At 47.2% G+C, this 16146-nt stretch overlaps 2 protein-coding genes across 2 annotated transcripts; one reads left to right on the top strand and one right to left on the bottom strand.

Annotated features, from left to right (window-relative positions):
* Positions 1-4347: 4347 nt before the first annotated feature.
* Positions 4348-7361, bottom strand: FOMMEDRAFT_17627 (uncharacterized protein). The gene is made up of 4 exons (XM_007263364.1): positions 5617-7361; positions 5244-5524; positions 4888-5175; positions 4348-4799 (listed from the first exon to the last, which is right to left on the bottom strand). Exons 1-4 carry the CDS (start codon positions 5770-5772, stop codon positions 4784-4786), a joined length of 741 nt encoding a protein of 246 aa, XP_007263426.1. The 5' UTR covers positions 5773-7361; the 3' UTR covers positions 4348-4783.
* Positions 7362-9962: 2601 nt separating this feature from the next.
* FOMMEDRAFT_26245 (uncharacterized protein) lies at positions 9963-13445 on the top strand (the record flags this gene model as incomplete). Its single annotated transcript, XM_007263363.1, has 7 exons — positions 9963-10556; positions 10610-10714; positions 10771-10952; positions 11027-11210; positions 11263-11447; positions 11507-12796; positions 12851-13445. The coding sequence occupies 7 exons, from the start codon at positions 9963-9965 to the stop codon at positions 13443-13445; spliced, it is 3135 nt and encodes a 1044-aa protein (XP_007263425.1).
* Positions 13446-16146: the final 2701 nt, after the last annotated feature.

Here is a 16146-nt window from a genome sequence, read left to right as displayed (position 1 = left end):
GTTGTCGACGCTGGGGAATAGGTGGGAGAGGGTTCTGAGGTGGTAGGGTTGGCGGCGGAGAATTCTCAATAGTCCTAGTTGGAATTGATGCCTTACGCGTACGGCAGACAGAAGCAAGACTTGGAGAAGATACAGAAGAACGAGACCGTCCAGAAGCAGAAGAAGGTCTAGAGTTCTTGTCCGTTGAGTTTGAGATATCAGACAGACTTATCCGCTTCGTCCGAGAACTTTCGAGGAATCCAGCGGGAACAACATAGGACTTGACAGGTTGTAAATTGCGGACAGTACGTTCTTGCTTACCAGTGGAAATCGTGCTTTTTTGTCGCGTCGGCCCAGCAGCGGGCGGTCCGCGACGTACTTGAGACTTCGTCGTTGTGGGTGGCGATGGGAAACCATATGGCAGCCTTTTCATTGGACTCGAAGGAGTGACATTAGTTGAAACCGATGTTGACCGTGCACGCGAACAATGCGACTTCGGGTGCTCCTTACGAGATGGTGGACTGATTTTCACACTGCGACGTGACGATAGGGTGTGCAGCTTCGGCTGCGATTCCTTCGCAAGGCGCCCGTCGCCTTGCGATTTAACGTGCGTCGTCGATAAAGGTGATGAGGATGTTGACCCATCCTCAACTTCTTCGGCCACAGTCGGCATCCGAGCACAAGCCGTTGAAGGCGATCTCAATCCCGGTTCCAACAGAGAACTCCTCGGCGTACCAAAACGGCTGGGATCGTGGATATTTTTATGGGCATTCTCACAGGACACAGTGCCAGGGCCCGCCCGAGCGGCTGACGACGTTGCATTATCCAGTGTCTCGCCACCGACCGGTGCACTGTCTGCAAACCACGAAGCAGAGGCTATCTCCATCGGTTCAGTATCGATATCATCCGCGTAGAATGACTGAGCCCTAGGATCACTCGAGAACGGATCCACCACTTCCAGTTCAAAGAACAACGGCGTCGGGTCAACTTCGAAAAATAGCGGGGACTCTGGTCTGATTTCAGCTTTGCCCCAGAAAATGTCATCGTCGCCAGCCAGTTGCTGTGGAGTACTGTGCGCCTTCGTGAGCATTCCGTCCAAATGCGCGCGTCGCAAGACACCAACAAGTAACCTGCTTGAGGAATTGTTGTCGCTTACGTTTGCAGCAGCCGATGAACTCGGACTTTTCCTGCGAACAGGCCAACGAGAGAACGACTTCGATCTCAGCAGTCCATATCTTTCCGAGTCTGACGCGAGAGGTGACGATAAAGCAGGTCGATATGCAATCACAGATGAACGCTTCGCTGAGTGTCGAAGCTCCTTCCGCTTGCTCTCCTGTGTCATGGATAGCACAGGGGTATGGTAGGCAGGTACAGTCGCGCGATCATACGAGCCAGAGTCCCTGCTGGCTGGATTGAGAATGAGCACGCGGATATCTGGGTCCCTCTGCATGTCGACACGACATCTCCATAGAAATGCCTGTGCGTCCTCCTTCGATTCGAACATTGACCGTGATGGCTGCAAGTATCCCTTACGCGGATACGTCGGAGAGTCTGCATCGTCTCCTGGGTGCGTAGGTAGGGTATCGTTGTCCGAAATATCAGACATGCTGAATGCCGAAGTTAGATGGCCTACCGCATTCAGCTCCTCTTCAGCTTGGGCGAGAGAATACGCCTCTCTAGTATCCTCATCTTTCATAATAGGGTCGACCAAGTCTTGTATATTAAGCGAAGCAAAAGACGACGAGAGAGACCCAGACAAGCCTGTCTCGGATTCTCTCGTCGTCGTCGAAAATTGAGCCAGGTATCCTTCCTCTCCAAGGCTGTCATACGCCTTGAACTTCTCGACGATCATAGCACGTGCTTCTGCGCGTATAGTAATTTCGTTATCGCTACATATAAACTTGATCAACGCGACAAGCAACCATGCGGAGGACGTAAAACATTATACCATATTTCTTCCGCATTTCCAAGCTCTTCAATATCGTTCTCCGTCAGGCCTGCGCCATCGGGACCTTTCTCGTCGTTGATTACGAAAATGTCTCGCTTCGCAAGGTTGGAGTGCTGGCGGGTAGGTTGATGACGTGCGTTCTTCTCTTCGATGCAGTCAGGAGTATCAATAAGTGTGGTATCGGCCTGGTGGGAATTGTCAGCCTGCCGGATGTAACGTTCAGTGAACTCGGCTTACCTCGACCAGATCGACCACAAGTATGGTATCAAGTGAGTGCTGCTCATTCGAACGGTTTGTGCCAATGTTGCTGCTTTCATCGGAGCAGTCTGGGTGCTCCACTGAATGTTGTGAAATGTGCTGTATCTTTGAGCTTCCAGGCGTGGGGCTCTGAGCTTCTGCGCGTTGCGCATCAGTTTCTCTATCACTACACACAGAGGGACGAATGGGTTAGTACGACGAGGCAATAATATGCTTTATACAACAAAAACATACAATCTTCCTTCCTCGATTCCAAAGGCTTGAACGCATATATCCGTCACCATAGGTGCCTTGCGTGCTTCGTCGTCGTCAATCACAAATATATCGCGTTTCGAAAGGCTCAACGACTGGCTGACAGGTGCTTCTGCGCCGTTCTCTTCGTTGCTATACGGGGTCTCAACAGGTGTGGTGTCGATCTAATGGGATATGTCAGCCAAGTAGGCAAAAGGCTGGATGCGCTTGTCACACCTCGACCGGACAGGCCACAATTGGGCTGACCGTCACTTGGATCTCATCAGGGTTCTTCACAGGACCTGAATCGTTTCGAGTATCGTCGTGCGCATCTAATTCGGTCTGGTATGGGCCGTCAGCATAATATACACAGAGTACAGTTGAACTTATCTCACCTCAATAGAGCAGGCTACGATAGTCATCAAAGATAAACGGTCCTTGTCCGGAAGCTTGGGATCGTCACTCAGCGCGCTGATATACCTGAGAATGATCTTGTCCGTCGAACGAGGAGTATCCGTAATGTCCATCTCTTTCATATCCTTAGGCCCGCGAATAGAATCAGGATTGAAAACCATTGCACCAGTGCCGAAGAGGAGAATAGGCGACGATATCGGACCGATGGGCCCTTTCTGATCTTCCGTACCCTTCTCAAGGTCGGTAGACTGATTACTTGATGTATCGCTGCGTAGGAGGAATGTCCGAGGAACGAAACGTGGGACCGTGGCTTCGGACTGGCGACGTTTGATGATGAAGCGGTAGACGATGAAGGCGAGGAGGGCAATGATGAAAAGCGTAGCGACGAAGAAGAGAACGAAGACAATGACATGGTGAGACGAAGTGTGCGTAGACCTCTTGACGGCGGAAGTGGAAGCAGCAGTGGAGAGAGAGAAGAAGAGAAACATGATGAAGGCGAGTAGGAACATGGCGATAATGTTGCAAAGAGTGGGGTGTTTGGAGGATGTTGCAGGTGGGGTCGTTTGAGAGGCAGAAATCCTACAACGAGTAGGATGTCGAAACAACTGTAATTTCCGCTTATTCTTATATGATGTATGGCTGGTACGGCTGGTGAGCATGGCATGGCTGGCTATCATGGTTCAGACTGTTTGGCATCGGCATCACAGAGGCTGGTTAGTGGTAATTCTATGTAGAAAAATAGAATATTGGCTGACATGATCAGCAAAGTTCTAAAGGTTCAAGACTAGATGAACGCACGTTCTTGCTTCTCCAACATAGAGAGCTCGAAAATCGCAATACACATGCGTGTCAGTCTGAGGCAAAATGCTTGTCTTGAGACACTTACGGATGAAGCTAGGCCAGGTAGACAATCCAAGGAGAGTGATAATATTCCTATCAGCGGATAAACCAGGTCCTAGAAGATGCAGATGCAGATGCAGGCAGTGCTAGCAATCCGCACGCCCGCACAGTGAACAGCTTATAAATTGTGCCATCACTGTTCTTCTTGTTTGGTCACAAAAATATTAGACGACTCAATATGTGTTATTGGTCGTTCAGGACAAGTCAAATGGCATAATCTTATCCCGAGTGCAGAAGCAGAGATAGTCTTCCTTCCGTCAGGTGTATAACGCAGTTCGTATAATGCAACCCTACGCTACAGAAAAACAAGATTAGCGCTAGCATTTTCATTCCAGACCGAGGCGGACATGTTAACAAGACATGAAGGAGGAGCTTAGTTCATACAAGAACAAGCCGGCAAATATTAGCACCAGAACACCGAAGCACAGACGACACGATTGTAAAAAAGAGAAAGTCGCTGAGGTTTGGGTACGACGCGTGTCTCGAAATTCGTCGCGTTTCGGAGCTCGAAATTTCACTGGCAGACGTGAGAATGTCACGTGGCCTGTTACTTGAAATCGACTTGAATATTCAAATGTGGCACCTCGTCCATGAACCTCATTTCCAAGAACGAAGTGTATTGTCGGATGGTATACAAGAAAACGTAGCATCGTAGATAACAACACATAACACAGGGGGAAAATGAGATCAAGAAAGAAAAAGGAAATAAGAGAAAATGCGACGAATACGGGAACGAAGTTGATATGCGAGTTCATTCGGAGAGTCGGAGACACGGTATTACAAGATGATCATCATAAGTGAGTTGCCGAAGGGTAATAAAATATGCAGCGATAACTGGGATAGGTTGGCGAGTCGTACCGAAACGAAGTAGTCATAAAAACGGCGGAGTCATGTAGAAAGAAAGGCGCGTGCAAAGCCGGTGCATCGCGCTCTGAACGAAGATGCAAGAAAGAAGAATGAGAATGAGAAACGTGATATGTGAATGATACAATGCCAAGGGATACTCTATCCGGAAAACGGAATGAGATTCAGAATGATGATGGCGCCGCTTATTCATCCGTAGATCACCCTACACAAACAAAACAGAATCATTCCGAGTCAGCTTTTATGAAAACAAAAAGATGAAAGCAAATGCGTATAAAGTATATAAAACTCACCCTCGGGAAGTGGTGGTGATCGGTTGAAAGTCAACTCGCCCTGCTTCAGTGTATTTTGCTAGGATCTCGGCCCAGTCCTCACGCGCATCCCAGGGAACACGGCTCGGAGAATCGCATTCAACGGGCATCACTTGGCTCATTCCTCCGCATTGGATAAGGATGACTGCTGCGCCGATGCCACCGGACCGACGGCAACGCTCTTCACGTCGCTGGATGTCCTGCGCGACGAGTGGGTCATAAGACTCGACAAGCGATCGTTGGACAAGACGTGCAGAAGAAATAACGAATCTACAGCGGAGAACTGTCAGAACGAATTCGAAGACGTGGAAAGAAGTGTAGTAGAGAAGAAGCTTTACCTCCGGGCGGGATCGGCATGGTTCCGATACTGAAGGTCAATGTGAAGTGCGAGGGAACGGATGTTCGCGGGTACACGACGGAGCTGGAGAGCTTGAAACGCGGACCAGCTAAGAAGCATCTGGTGCGCGGAGACGAACTTGCGCAAGTTCTTCGCGATATTCTCCTCGGAGTACGCATTCGCTACTGTATCGTGCTTCGCGGACTCGAGCATTCCCGAAGTATGCTGGCAGAGGGTCTTGTGTGCGGGCCAGTGACGCTTTTGGCAGTCTTGTGAACAGTACTGTTTCATATGCAAAGGTGTGGTCAGCCAAAGTCGGAAGTGGAGGTCGGAGTGCGGCGGTGTGGACTAAGAATCGGTGGAGTCAGACGTACCTGTGTGATCATGCATCCACCGCACATACGGAACCGTTGACCAGCTAGCTCGACGGCACCGCAGGTGTCGCATACACGGTGTCCACGAGGCTTAGCATATTGGTGGGGGTACATCGACGGGGTCGGATTCGCATAGTAGGAAGCGACGGCTGCCATTGTGTTCGACTTGACTCAAAGTGTATAGGCGGAGATGGCGTTGAGTGGGATCGAGATGGAGACGATCGCAACGGAGGCAAACGACGACGGGAGCGGTGGGTCGGAGGCTCAAAGGGCTGAGCAAGGAACAAAAGGCCTTTGCGGAGTGGTGAGCCATCCTAGTCAGAAAAATGGAGGACTTTATAGTTTTCTGTGCGTTTCTCGAGGCGCGTAGGGAATCCTGCCGAGCCGGGCTATTGACGGACCCTGATCTGGCAATGTGCAGGTGCAGGAACTGGGAGAGCTGACGTAGAAAGGACATCGACATCGCAGGAAGGCGCTTCGGCGGTGCAAGAGCTTCTCCAAGCGCCTGCGCATCCAATTGTCGAATCGCGTATCCACGGCCTTTTGTCTCGAATGCATGCAGGGCGAGAAAAAGAAATGGAAAGGGCGAAGAGAAGCCGCGCTCTCCCGTTGCTTTTGTCTTTTTGCTCTGAAAGGGTTGAAGATGCTTCTGGACACATGGCTCTTCGTTGGTGCGAGCGCAAGAGAAATGTTTGCGGATCGGGTGGTAATGAAGCAGCACGGACAATAAGAGAGTCGACTGAGAGCGTGAGTATCAAACTAATGTGACAATTAAAGGAAACACCAAGCAAAGTAGCAGTCACCCGTCAGCGTCGTTGCTTGCTCAGCCAGACCCATTGCCACTCCCTCTTTCGGTCACCCGCCATTTCCCTTGCATTCCTCCTCTGCAACATCTCTCATCCGTCATCCCAGCGCAGTCCCTCTCAGAAACACGTTTCATTCCCTTTATCCACACCACGTCCACTCAATTCACGCCCAGTCGTCTGATCTCCAGATTTATGGTCCGCCTGGCCCAGACATGAGGCAGAGTATCTCCCCTCCACGCGCATAAAATGGCAGAATCTCAGCCTCGTGTTGCTGCGAATGGTCGCACCCGGAGGCTCACTTGTCATGCTTTTCCGTGCAAAAATGCAGACGCACGCAGAGTCTATCACCACGCGCGTCCTCTGGGGTCTCTGCTCTCACATCTGCTAAACACATCTCCACCGCTGACAAATGATGTATATGCTTTTTGTCTTTGCACGAATACTTTGGATTCTATCCGCCCTGGAACTTCGCGCGAGCAAAACACAATTGTGCGAGCTTTATTGTATACCTTTGGCACCGGACAGCTTCGATTCTTTTAATATCCCCCCTTCTGGATTCCTCTCTCGGGGATTAACGTCCTTCTCCCTTTTGGCTCGTCGAGCTCTTCTTCCAGCTCACTCTCGCAGCCGGTCTATGCAATTGTTTCTCTTGGCCTAGCAACGGTGAAAGAATACCTCTCGTAACGAAGAGATATTCTGATACATCTAGCGTGCATCCGCCGGAATCACTGAATGTGGACAAGTTTAGGTGCAGATAATTAGGTTCAAGAGAGCCACCCCGAATGCAACGGACGGACCGTCGCACCACACCTACTGCTACTCTTCACATCCAAATCAAGTATAGTAAAGCCAAAGCAAAGTTTCACCACCAAACAAAGTGACACTTTCAAGGTAGCTTGTAAAGCCTATTACCGAGGTCAATCAGGGCGTCTGCAGTGCTCTCTCCTTTGGCCTTCCATATTCCAGTAGACGCGTTGATATTGCTGTATAACCTGATTAAGCAACATCAAGATCGACGCTACTTGTCCTTCGCTGAACCTTTCCAAGCGTATAAAGAGAAGAAAAGAACGACAAGCGCTCGCGATCTTCGGAATCGATGGATTCATCTAACAGGGGGCAAGTACTGAACGAAACACTAATTGTTCCTAATTCTATGTTGCAAAGAAGTGTGAGTTATCATAGAATGCTCCGAGCTTCCTTATTTCATTATTCATATATCATCAATCGATATAGATATTATGAATATGAATGCGCTCTCTCGCCTACCGAGGCCGACGCTTTCCTCAAATCGACAAAGATAAAAAAACAACGCTCGCGATTGTACAGCTTCTTGATAACATCGCGCTTCCATATTCCGGACGTCGGCGATTTTTTTTAGGCAAGCACGGCGTTTAGGTATACGATGTACTGCACACACCCCAAACTACGGCGGCTAAAAAAGACAAGAGCAGGATCGAAGAATGTAAGAAAATAGTACCATGAAACGAGTTTCTGATGCACATGCGGTCGCTTCTTTCCGCTAGAGTTCCTGTAACTTCCTTCTGGTGCCCCCCTCGGTGTGACAACTCATATCCTCGTATACGTTGTACGCGTCAATCACGAAAGATTGCAAATGCCGTGTGGTACATCGCACAGCTTCTATACTTTTTATCCGGGTACTACTATGATTCTTTACTGCGCCTTTCTTCACGACTTGATGAGAAGCTGAGCGTGCGTTGTTGTACCGAGTACTGACCCGCGAAATGTATAATCAAGTATATTGTGCGGCGCCCAGTATTATTTGTCTCCTCAATAACTCAATGCTTCCCACCGCCTCATCAAAGTATAGACGTAGCACGCGACCAACAGACCAGCGTCTAACACTGGCTCTTGACTCGACTCTCACTGCCATCTATATTAAATTTTGAAACCCACTCTCCATCTTGGCTCGGGGACTCTATGTGCATGAGAATTAAAGTGCTAATTTAAGAATCAAGCCTGGTCAAATGCCCAAGCTGTAACAACGTTAAGTAAATTCCTAATATAAGAGCACACAGCACTTACACATTGCTTTAATAGGTCTACTGATAGGAGGTGGTCTAAAGCGCCTATCTTATTTGCCGACAACTCGTTAATTTGATATATGTAGCTAAAAGTGATTTCCATTAAATTTCATCATGATTTCGGTAGTCATTATATTTGTGTTCTAATATTAGATTTCTAATTAATATTTGATTTTGTTTACTTATATAAAATTTAGAGGAGGAAAATATGCGTCACGCGTGTATCATACAAGTCATTAGCATTCCTCAGTTCCTGTAGTTTGTGTTTATTCAGAGCTCTTAAAATACTGTTTACAAGTCCATTCTCTCGAACGCAATACAAGTTGGTTGTGTAAGTGAACTATCATTGGAACAACTCATGCAGTAATAATCTATTCATGCCTTTGTCAATTACCCGACTTAGAGCAATACAAGAATGAGTACACATAACTGGGAGCTACTCCAGTTTTGTGATGAAATATATCTAATTATGTGTGTGCTAATATTTGTAACTGTACATCCAGCCTATTAATCAAAGAATATAATAAAAAGCAACATTAATCTTAATGTTGTAACCTCGATACCGATGCCACCTATCTTTGACATTCTCGTAGACTGAAGGAGCCAAGAAGTTTGAAGGTACATATACAGCCGACGCTATGAGCCCAAGATGGTGAAGATGGTCTAGACCTTTTTAGATGCATATGATCATTACTGGTTTTGTAAGGTTTTAAATCTCCGAAACGCGGTTAATTTCTTGGACGCGTCAAACAGTTTATGCATCGTCCATCTTGATTCTTCAACACGTTCTTGTTTTACTCGGGTCTTACACCTCCTCTCACATTCTGCTTTTCATATATATGATTTTAATGCTGCATATGGCTAAGCTCTCTGATTGTTCCTCGTTTGACTCGATCCTACTGGGGCGATGACCCTTAGCAGGTGGGATAGGAAATGCTAGACCGACGAATGATCCTGGCCGCAATCTATCCATGGCAGAATCCGTGTTGGACAAAAGAAAAACACCTCCCAATCATGCATATACTGCATACAGCTCAACTTATACGTATTTTGGACTCAGGGCAAGGATAACTTTCTATATTCGATAGGGCATAGTTTCGTGCCTGGAAATGAACGAGTCTCAATCATGTATAAAATATCGCCATCGTGAACGCGACTATAAAGGATGTCGATAATGTTGTTCTCTATTTATTTTGAAGTTGCACGAGTGAGTTGAGCTATAGACTGCGCACTCTAGAACCTAGCTAATCATGTCAGCCAGTATTCTAGTTTTCTATTTAGGATAACTGCTAGCCAGCCTCTTTGGTGCCAATGCTTAACGGTCTGAACCACGATATCCAGCCTTGCTAGATGTACCAGCCGTACCCAGCCATGCAACATTTAAGAGTCGGCAGAAATACAGTCGTCTCGGTATCTGCTCGCCTTCAGATCTGTGCCTCCCAAGCACCCTCCGACGCGTAAATTTTCCAAACACCCCACTCTTTGCAACATTATCGCCATGTTCCTCCTCGCCTTCATCATGTTTCTCCTCTTCTCTCTCTCCACTGCTGCTTCCACTCCCGCCGTCAAGAGGTCTACCCACACTTCGTCACACCATGCCATCGCCTTCGTTCTCATCTTCGTCGTTACTCTTGTCGTTCTCATCCTCTTCGCCTTCATTGTCTACCGCTTCATCATCAAACGTTGCCAGTCCAATGTCTCAACTCCAACTCCAACTCCAACTTTTGTGCCTCGTTCATTCGTTCTGCGCACCGATACATCAAGCAATCAGTCCACCGACCTTGAGAAGGGCACGGAAGGTCAGAAAGCGCCCATCGGTCCAATATCGTCTCCTATCCTCCTCTTCGGCACTGGTGCAATTGTTTTCAATCCTGATTCTATTCGCGGGCCTAGGGATATGAAAGAGATGGACATTACGGATACTCCTCGTTCGACGGACAAGATCATTCTCAGATATATTGAAGCGCTGAGTGATGCTCAGGAGACTTCAGAATCTCCAGGAATACCTGACGAGCTCCGTGAAATGGATAATGTCAAGCATCCGGACAAGGACCGATTATCTTTGATGACGATCGTAGCATGCTCCATCGAGGTGAGGCGAGTTCAAATGTATTCTGTGTTTACTATGCTGACAATTCGAGTCAGACGGAATTAGATGCGCAGGACGATACTCGGGACGCTCCAGATTCTGTGAAGAGTCATGACGAGATCCGAATGACTGCCAGCCCAATTACGGTCTGTCACCTCAAGGTGAGACGAGTGCATCTAGCCCTTTGTGTACTTGGCTGGCTAACACCTTTTTTCAGATCGACACCACGCTCGTTGATACTCCAGACAACAATGACGAGAAAGTTGCAGATACCCTTGTTAGGCAGTCGTTAAGCCTCTCGAAGCGTGACATATTTGTGATCGACGACGACGATGCACGCAGCGCGACAGCGGTGACGGAGACGGATGTTGAAACCTTTGGAAGCGCAGAAGCAAATCAGTATGTGTTCATTACCTCGAGCATGTTCGTGTCTCGTTGTAATGACTTACTCCCTCTTCTACTCTTGGCGATAGTGAGATTGATGCGCAGCACGCAGAAGCCCAGAATTTCACCCTCGGAAGTACAGAGACGCAATCCATTTCACAATACTCGTCGGAACACTTAGAGCGCTTCAGAGAGGGCCATGCAGATGTTGGCTTACACCATCCGGATGAGCAGCATTCACCCGACACCACACTTGTAACCGATCCGGTCGAGGTAAGCTGAGTCCTCCGAGCCCTATGCTCGATAGGCTGACAGTTCCTACCAGGCCGATACCACACTTATTGATACTGTAGACTGCAACAAAGAGAGTGATGCGCATCATGATCCTACCAGCCAGCACGCAAACCTGGCGAGGCGGGATATCTTCGTGATCAACGACGAGAAAGGCTCCGACGGACCGGGCCTGACGGAGAAAGTTATTGAAGGGCTTGGAAATGTGGAAGAATCATGGTACGTTGCTTCTCGCTCTGCACAGGTTGCTTTGTCATGTTCACCAACTCCGCACATAGCAATAAGATTATTTTCCGTGCGGAAGCACGTGCGATGACTACTGAGTTCCAGTCGGTTGACTGCCTTGAAGAAGAAGAATATCTCACTCAACGTTCGGCAACGACAGAGGCGGAGACTGGCTTGTCTGGCTCCCTCTCGTCGTCCTTTGCTTCGCTTAACATTCAAGACCTAGTCAACCCTATGAAACCTACCGACACAAGAGGTACGTATTCGCTCGCTCAAGCCGAAGAAGAGCAGAATGCGATAGGCCATCTTACTTCGGCATTCAGCATGTCCGATGTTTCGGACAACGATACCCCACCCACTCACAGAGGAGACGATGCAGACTCTCCGACGTATCCGCGTAAGGGATACTTGCAGCCATCGCGATCGATGTTTGCCTCGAAGGAGGATGCACGGGCATTCTTATGGAGATGTCGTGTCGATATGCAGAGGGACCCAGACATTCGCATTCTCGTTCTCAATCCAGTTACTAGGGACTCTGGCTCATACGATCGCGCGACAATGCCCGCTTACCATGCTCCGGAGCTCTCCATAACACAGGAGAGCATGCGGAAGGAGATTCGATGTTCCGCGAAGCGGTCGTCTGTGATGGCATACCGACCTGCTCTACCATCGCCTCTTGCGGCTGACTCGGACGGTTGTGGGTTACTGCGATCGAAATCGTTCTCCCGGTGGCCTGTTCGTTTGAAGAATTCAAGTTCATCCGCGCCTCTCAGCGTAAGCGACAACAACTCTGCAAGCGAGTTACTTGTCAATGTGTTGAGGCGCCTGCACTCGGACGGCGTGCTTACGAAGAGGTACAGTGAGATGCAGCAACTGGTCGACGATGACATTTTCTGGAGCGAAGCCGCGATTAGACCAGAGTCCCCGCTATTCTTTGAACACGACCCGATGCCGTTATTCTTTAATCCAGAAGTGATCGATCCGTTCTCACGTGATCCTAACACTCCGTCATTCTATTCTGATGATGTTGATGTCGAACCGGTGGAGGTTGCTCCTGCTTCGTGGTTTGCGGACAGCGTGGTGGGTAATGACGAGGCGTTGGATGGTGCGATGTCCACTGTCGATAAGGCAGCCTCTGACATGGTGTGCTGTGAGGATGCCGATAGCGTTAACCACGACCCCAGCCGTTCAGATACAGTGACGAGCAGTCTGTTGGAACCAGGGATGCGACCACCTTCAACTGCTTGTGCCCGGATGCCGACTGTGATCGAAGAAGCCGAGCAAGATACGCTATCATCGTCATTGCCCTCGTCGACAACAGCAGTTAATCCACGAGGTGACAGGTGCGTTGCGAAGAAATCGACACCTAAGTTGCATACACTATCCTCACGTCACAGTGTGAAAATCAGTCCACCCTCTAATAAGAAGCATTCCAAGCCGCACTGTTCGCGGGCACGATCGACGTTAGTGTCAACGAATATCACGCCTTCGAGTGCAATAGACAGGCTTCCATATGGTTTCCCTTCGCCACCCGTAACGACGAAGTCTGAAGCTCGTCGCGGACCAGCCACTGCTAGGTTGACGCATCAGAAAAGCATTACCACCACCTGCAAGCGAGTACGTTCTTTCAGCATCTCTCTATCTACCGAGTGCTCTGCTATTCCAGCTGGATCTCTCGAAGGCTCTCGGCCGAAGCGGAGAAGTCTGTCTGATATCTCGAATCCAGCGAACACCAAGAGCTCTGGATCTACTACTGCTACTGGACGATCTCGTTCTTCTTCTGTCTCTTCTCCAAGGCCTCCTTCTGTTGGACATGCACGCAAGTCATCAAGTTCAACTAAACCCATCAAGAATTCTCCACCGCCACGCCCACCACCTCAAAACCCTCTACCGCCCATTCCTCAACGTCGACAGCGCTCGGATACTCTGTCTTCACCTTCGATTACTACTAGAGATGCTACGTCTGCTATCAAGAAACCCTTTAGAATCTAGAACCTTCGACGCTTCGACTACTTTGCTTTTACTTGGTCTCGCTCTTACTTCAGACGGCAAAGTTTGCCTTCAGACACCATATACCTGGTTTCATATTCGCCTTGAATATCCCTCGATCTTCCTTCGCTAGAACTATGATTACGGCTTCGTTTTTGTCTTTCAGTATTTTCGATTATTTCGATCTCAGTCATATTTTATTTTCGCATCTCTTTCTCTCACGACTACCATTATACACGTAGTAGTGATTTGTCGCGTCCTTTGGCGTCTCTGACTTAAATCTATGCAATGCAATCAGGACAATGCCATTTTACTAATGATTTACGTCTCTATTAGACACATTGCACATAGACTTTCTTCACAAGCTATTGCTCAAAGCACATTACGCTGCGTCTTGGCATGCCTTTTTTTGTGTAAAACTACTACCATGGCCACAAGATTGCATAATATTATTAATCTCATTGTAGTCAAGGTACACTTCGAACTGTTCTACATGCCATTGTTCCAGTCACGCCATTGTGTCATCGACCTCTGTGATTTATATCGTCCGGGCTCAGTGTTGCTTGCCTTTCTGGTCTAAAAGGTTGCTCAGAGTCTCATTCTCTATCAATTAGAGTCATCAACATACTTTTGTCTATTTTTAGCTGCAGAATGTGTTTTTGTATCCTCTTGATGATTATCTGATGCCTCAGTGCCCACAATGCCTTCACATGGTGGCGGCATGGTGTCGCCAGTGTCTTTAGCATGTATTCTATTTTTCCATTTCTGCTTTTTGACGACACTGTCGGGATCACCGGAAGTAAGCTCTGATTTAAATACGGGACGATCCAACCTCTTCATGGTTGAAAGTGCAGAAAAGCGGGAGTCACAACAATTTCATCAGTACTGTGCATTTTTTATATTTATATCTATAAAGATACAACACAGTTTCGCTTGAGCAAACTTGTTTCACTTCTATATCTGTGCAGCTCTTTGCTCATATACTAGCACTTTGCTTGTGAAAGACAGTTCGCTTGTGCGGTGCCTTCAATGGACTGAATGGTGCAGCACACATCCCAAAGTCTGACTAGCCTGTCACTATCACTTCTAACTCCATCTTTCCCTACTGGACATCTTGCTATTGGAGCCAATCTATATAGTATCGAACTAATTGACCTTTCAAGTTTCCTTTCCAAGTACAGGTATTTCTGCATGAAGCAGCTTACTGTAATAAATATGTAGCAAATAATTAAATCGGATATGTCCGAGAAAACTTGCAAATTTGGTCAAATCGGGATTCTTTTCTCCTGACCAATAGAAACCAGTTACTGCTGGATTGTCCTGGTTGTAAAGTACTTTGCTTTGAATAAGATATTTATAGGTGACTGAAAGAGCCCTTTAAGTCGGCTTCTTAGATATGGCATCATGCAAAGTAATGATGAATAGACTGCTATCCTTCCCATAGTACTAGCAAGCTTGCATCTGCCTGTATGTGGTGTGTAAGAACTCATATGAAGGCAAGGTCAGAAAGAACTATTAATGAATTGCTGATCCGGGTATCTTATAAAGTGAAAATCCGAAAGCAAAAACATCAGCACTGTCTCCCTTCATCCTGTTTAGCTTGTCTATGCATGTAGTGGGTTAAAAATTCCTGCTACACAGCAGTACTGCTGATTCTTGACACAAAGTAGCTATGTCCAGCCCTTTGCACTAGAGACATTCTGGCTTGTTCAGCTACTAGTATGTGTGGGGTTTCAGAGTATCAGCTATAGTTTGAGCACCAGCATCAACAATGAAATTGAATTTTAGCAAACACATCCAACAGGATCAAAATGTTCTGTAGCTTGTGCAATTTGTTTAGCAGTCCTTCTTCATGTATGATCCACCTGCTTCCCGGTCTAATACAGTAGTCGCTATCCTGTAGGTGAGGTAAGGCAAGTATGCCAACAGTATTGTAAACCTACAGGTCAAATCGATGAAGCAGAAACAACCAGCATTGCATCAGGAAAATATCTCAAACTTTGTATTAGCTTATATGTATATAAATTATATATATTTTCTACATTATGTATAAGAGCTTATTGTGTACCTAGGGGTTTTAGGAAGGTAATAAGAAGCTAAGAAAGCTATTAAAAAGTCTTGACTTTCTGGTCAAGAATAATAAGAATTGTAGTACTTACTAAGATATACAAGTGCTTAAAGTGTACCTTGCAAAATGGCTAAGTATTATAATACTTGTTATTTTAACAAGGAAAACATATAAATATAAGATGTATAAGATAAAATTTTCCTTATATCCATTTGTTATTGAAATAACAGTTTATAATTATATTGAAATATTGTATAAATACATTATTATCTACAACAATTAGGGAAATGATCTGACGACAGATGGCAAGTGTATTGACAATAGAGAACGAATGTGTTCCTCAGCCGTTTGAGGTAGTCTTTGTCACCATACCTTGGTCGCCTCTCGGTCCCTGCAAGTTGGATTGTGCATGGATTGTGAGATTGTACGGATTGTAGAGGTCGAGGTTGCACCTGTGAGGCAGATTTGGAGGTTGACTTGTTAAGGGGGCAAGGGGTTGTTAGCAAGTGCAGGTGCTTGAAGTAAAGAGATGAATGCACTGCAACGGCGTGTAGCGAGTGTGAGTAGTGCACCGGGGTTGATATCCGGAGCATTGAATGAACTGATTTGAGCAGCAAGCGAAGCCGTGTCCGTAAG

The sequence above is a fragment of the Fomitiporia mediterranea genome (genome assembly GCF_000271605.1).
Source record: "Fomitiporia mediterranea MF3/22 unplaced genomic scaffold FOMMEscaffold_2, whole genome shotgun sequence".
Lineage (NCBI taxonomy): Eukaryota > Fungi > Basidiomycota > Agaricomycetes > Hymenochaetales > Hymenochaetaceae > Fomitiporia > Fomitiporia mediterranea.
The sequence above is the reverse complement of the archived record's forward strand: the minus strand, read 5'-3'. Positions and strand labels throughout refer to the sequence as shown.

Excerpts from the sequence above, each read along its gene's own strand:
- FOMMEDRAFT_17627 (XM_007263364.1), bottom strand. The coding sequence starts at position 5,772 with ATGGCAGCCGTCGCTTCCTACTATGCGAATCCGACCCCGTCGATGTAC. Across the intron at positions 5,525-5,616 it reads GTGGATGCATGATCACACAG|TACTGTTCACAAGACTGCCA; the intron begins GTACGTCTGACT and ends CATATGAAACAG. Across the intron at positions 5,176-5,243 it reads CATGCCGATCCCGCCCGGAG|ATTCGTTATTTCTTCTGCAC; the intron begins GTAAAGCTTCTT and ends TCTCCGCTGTAG.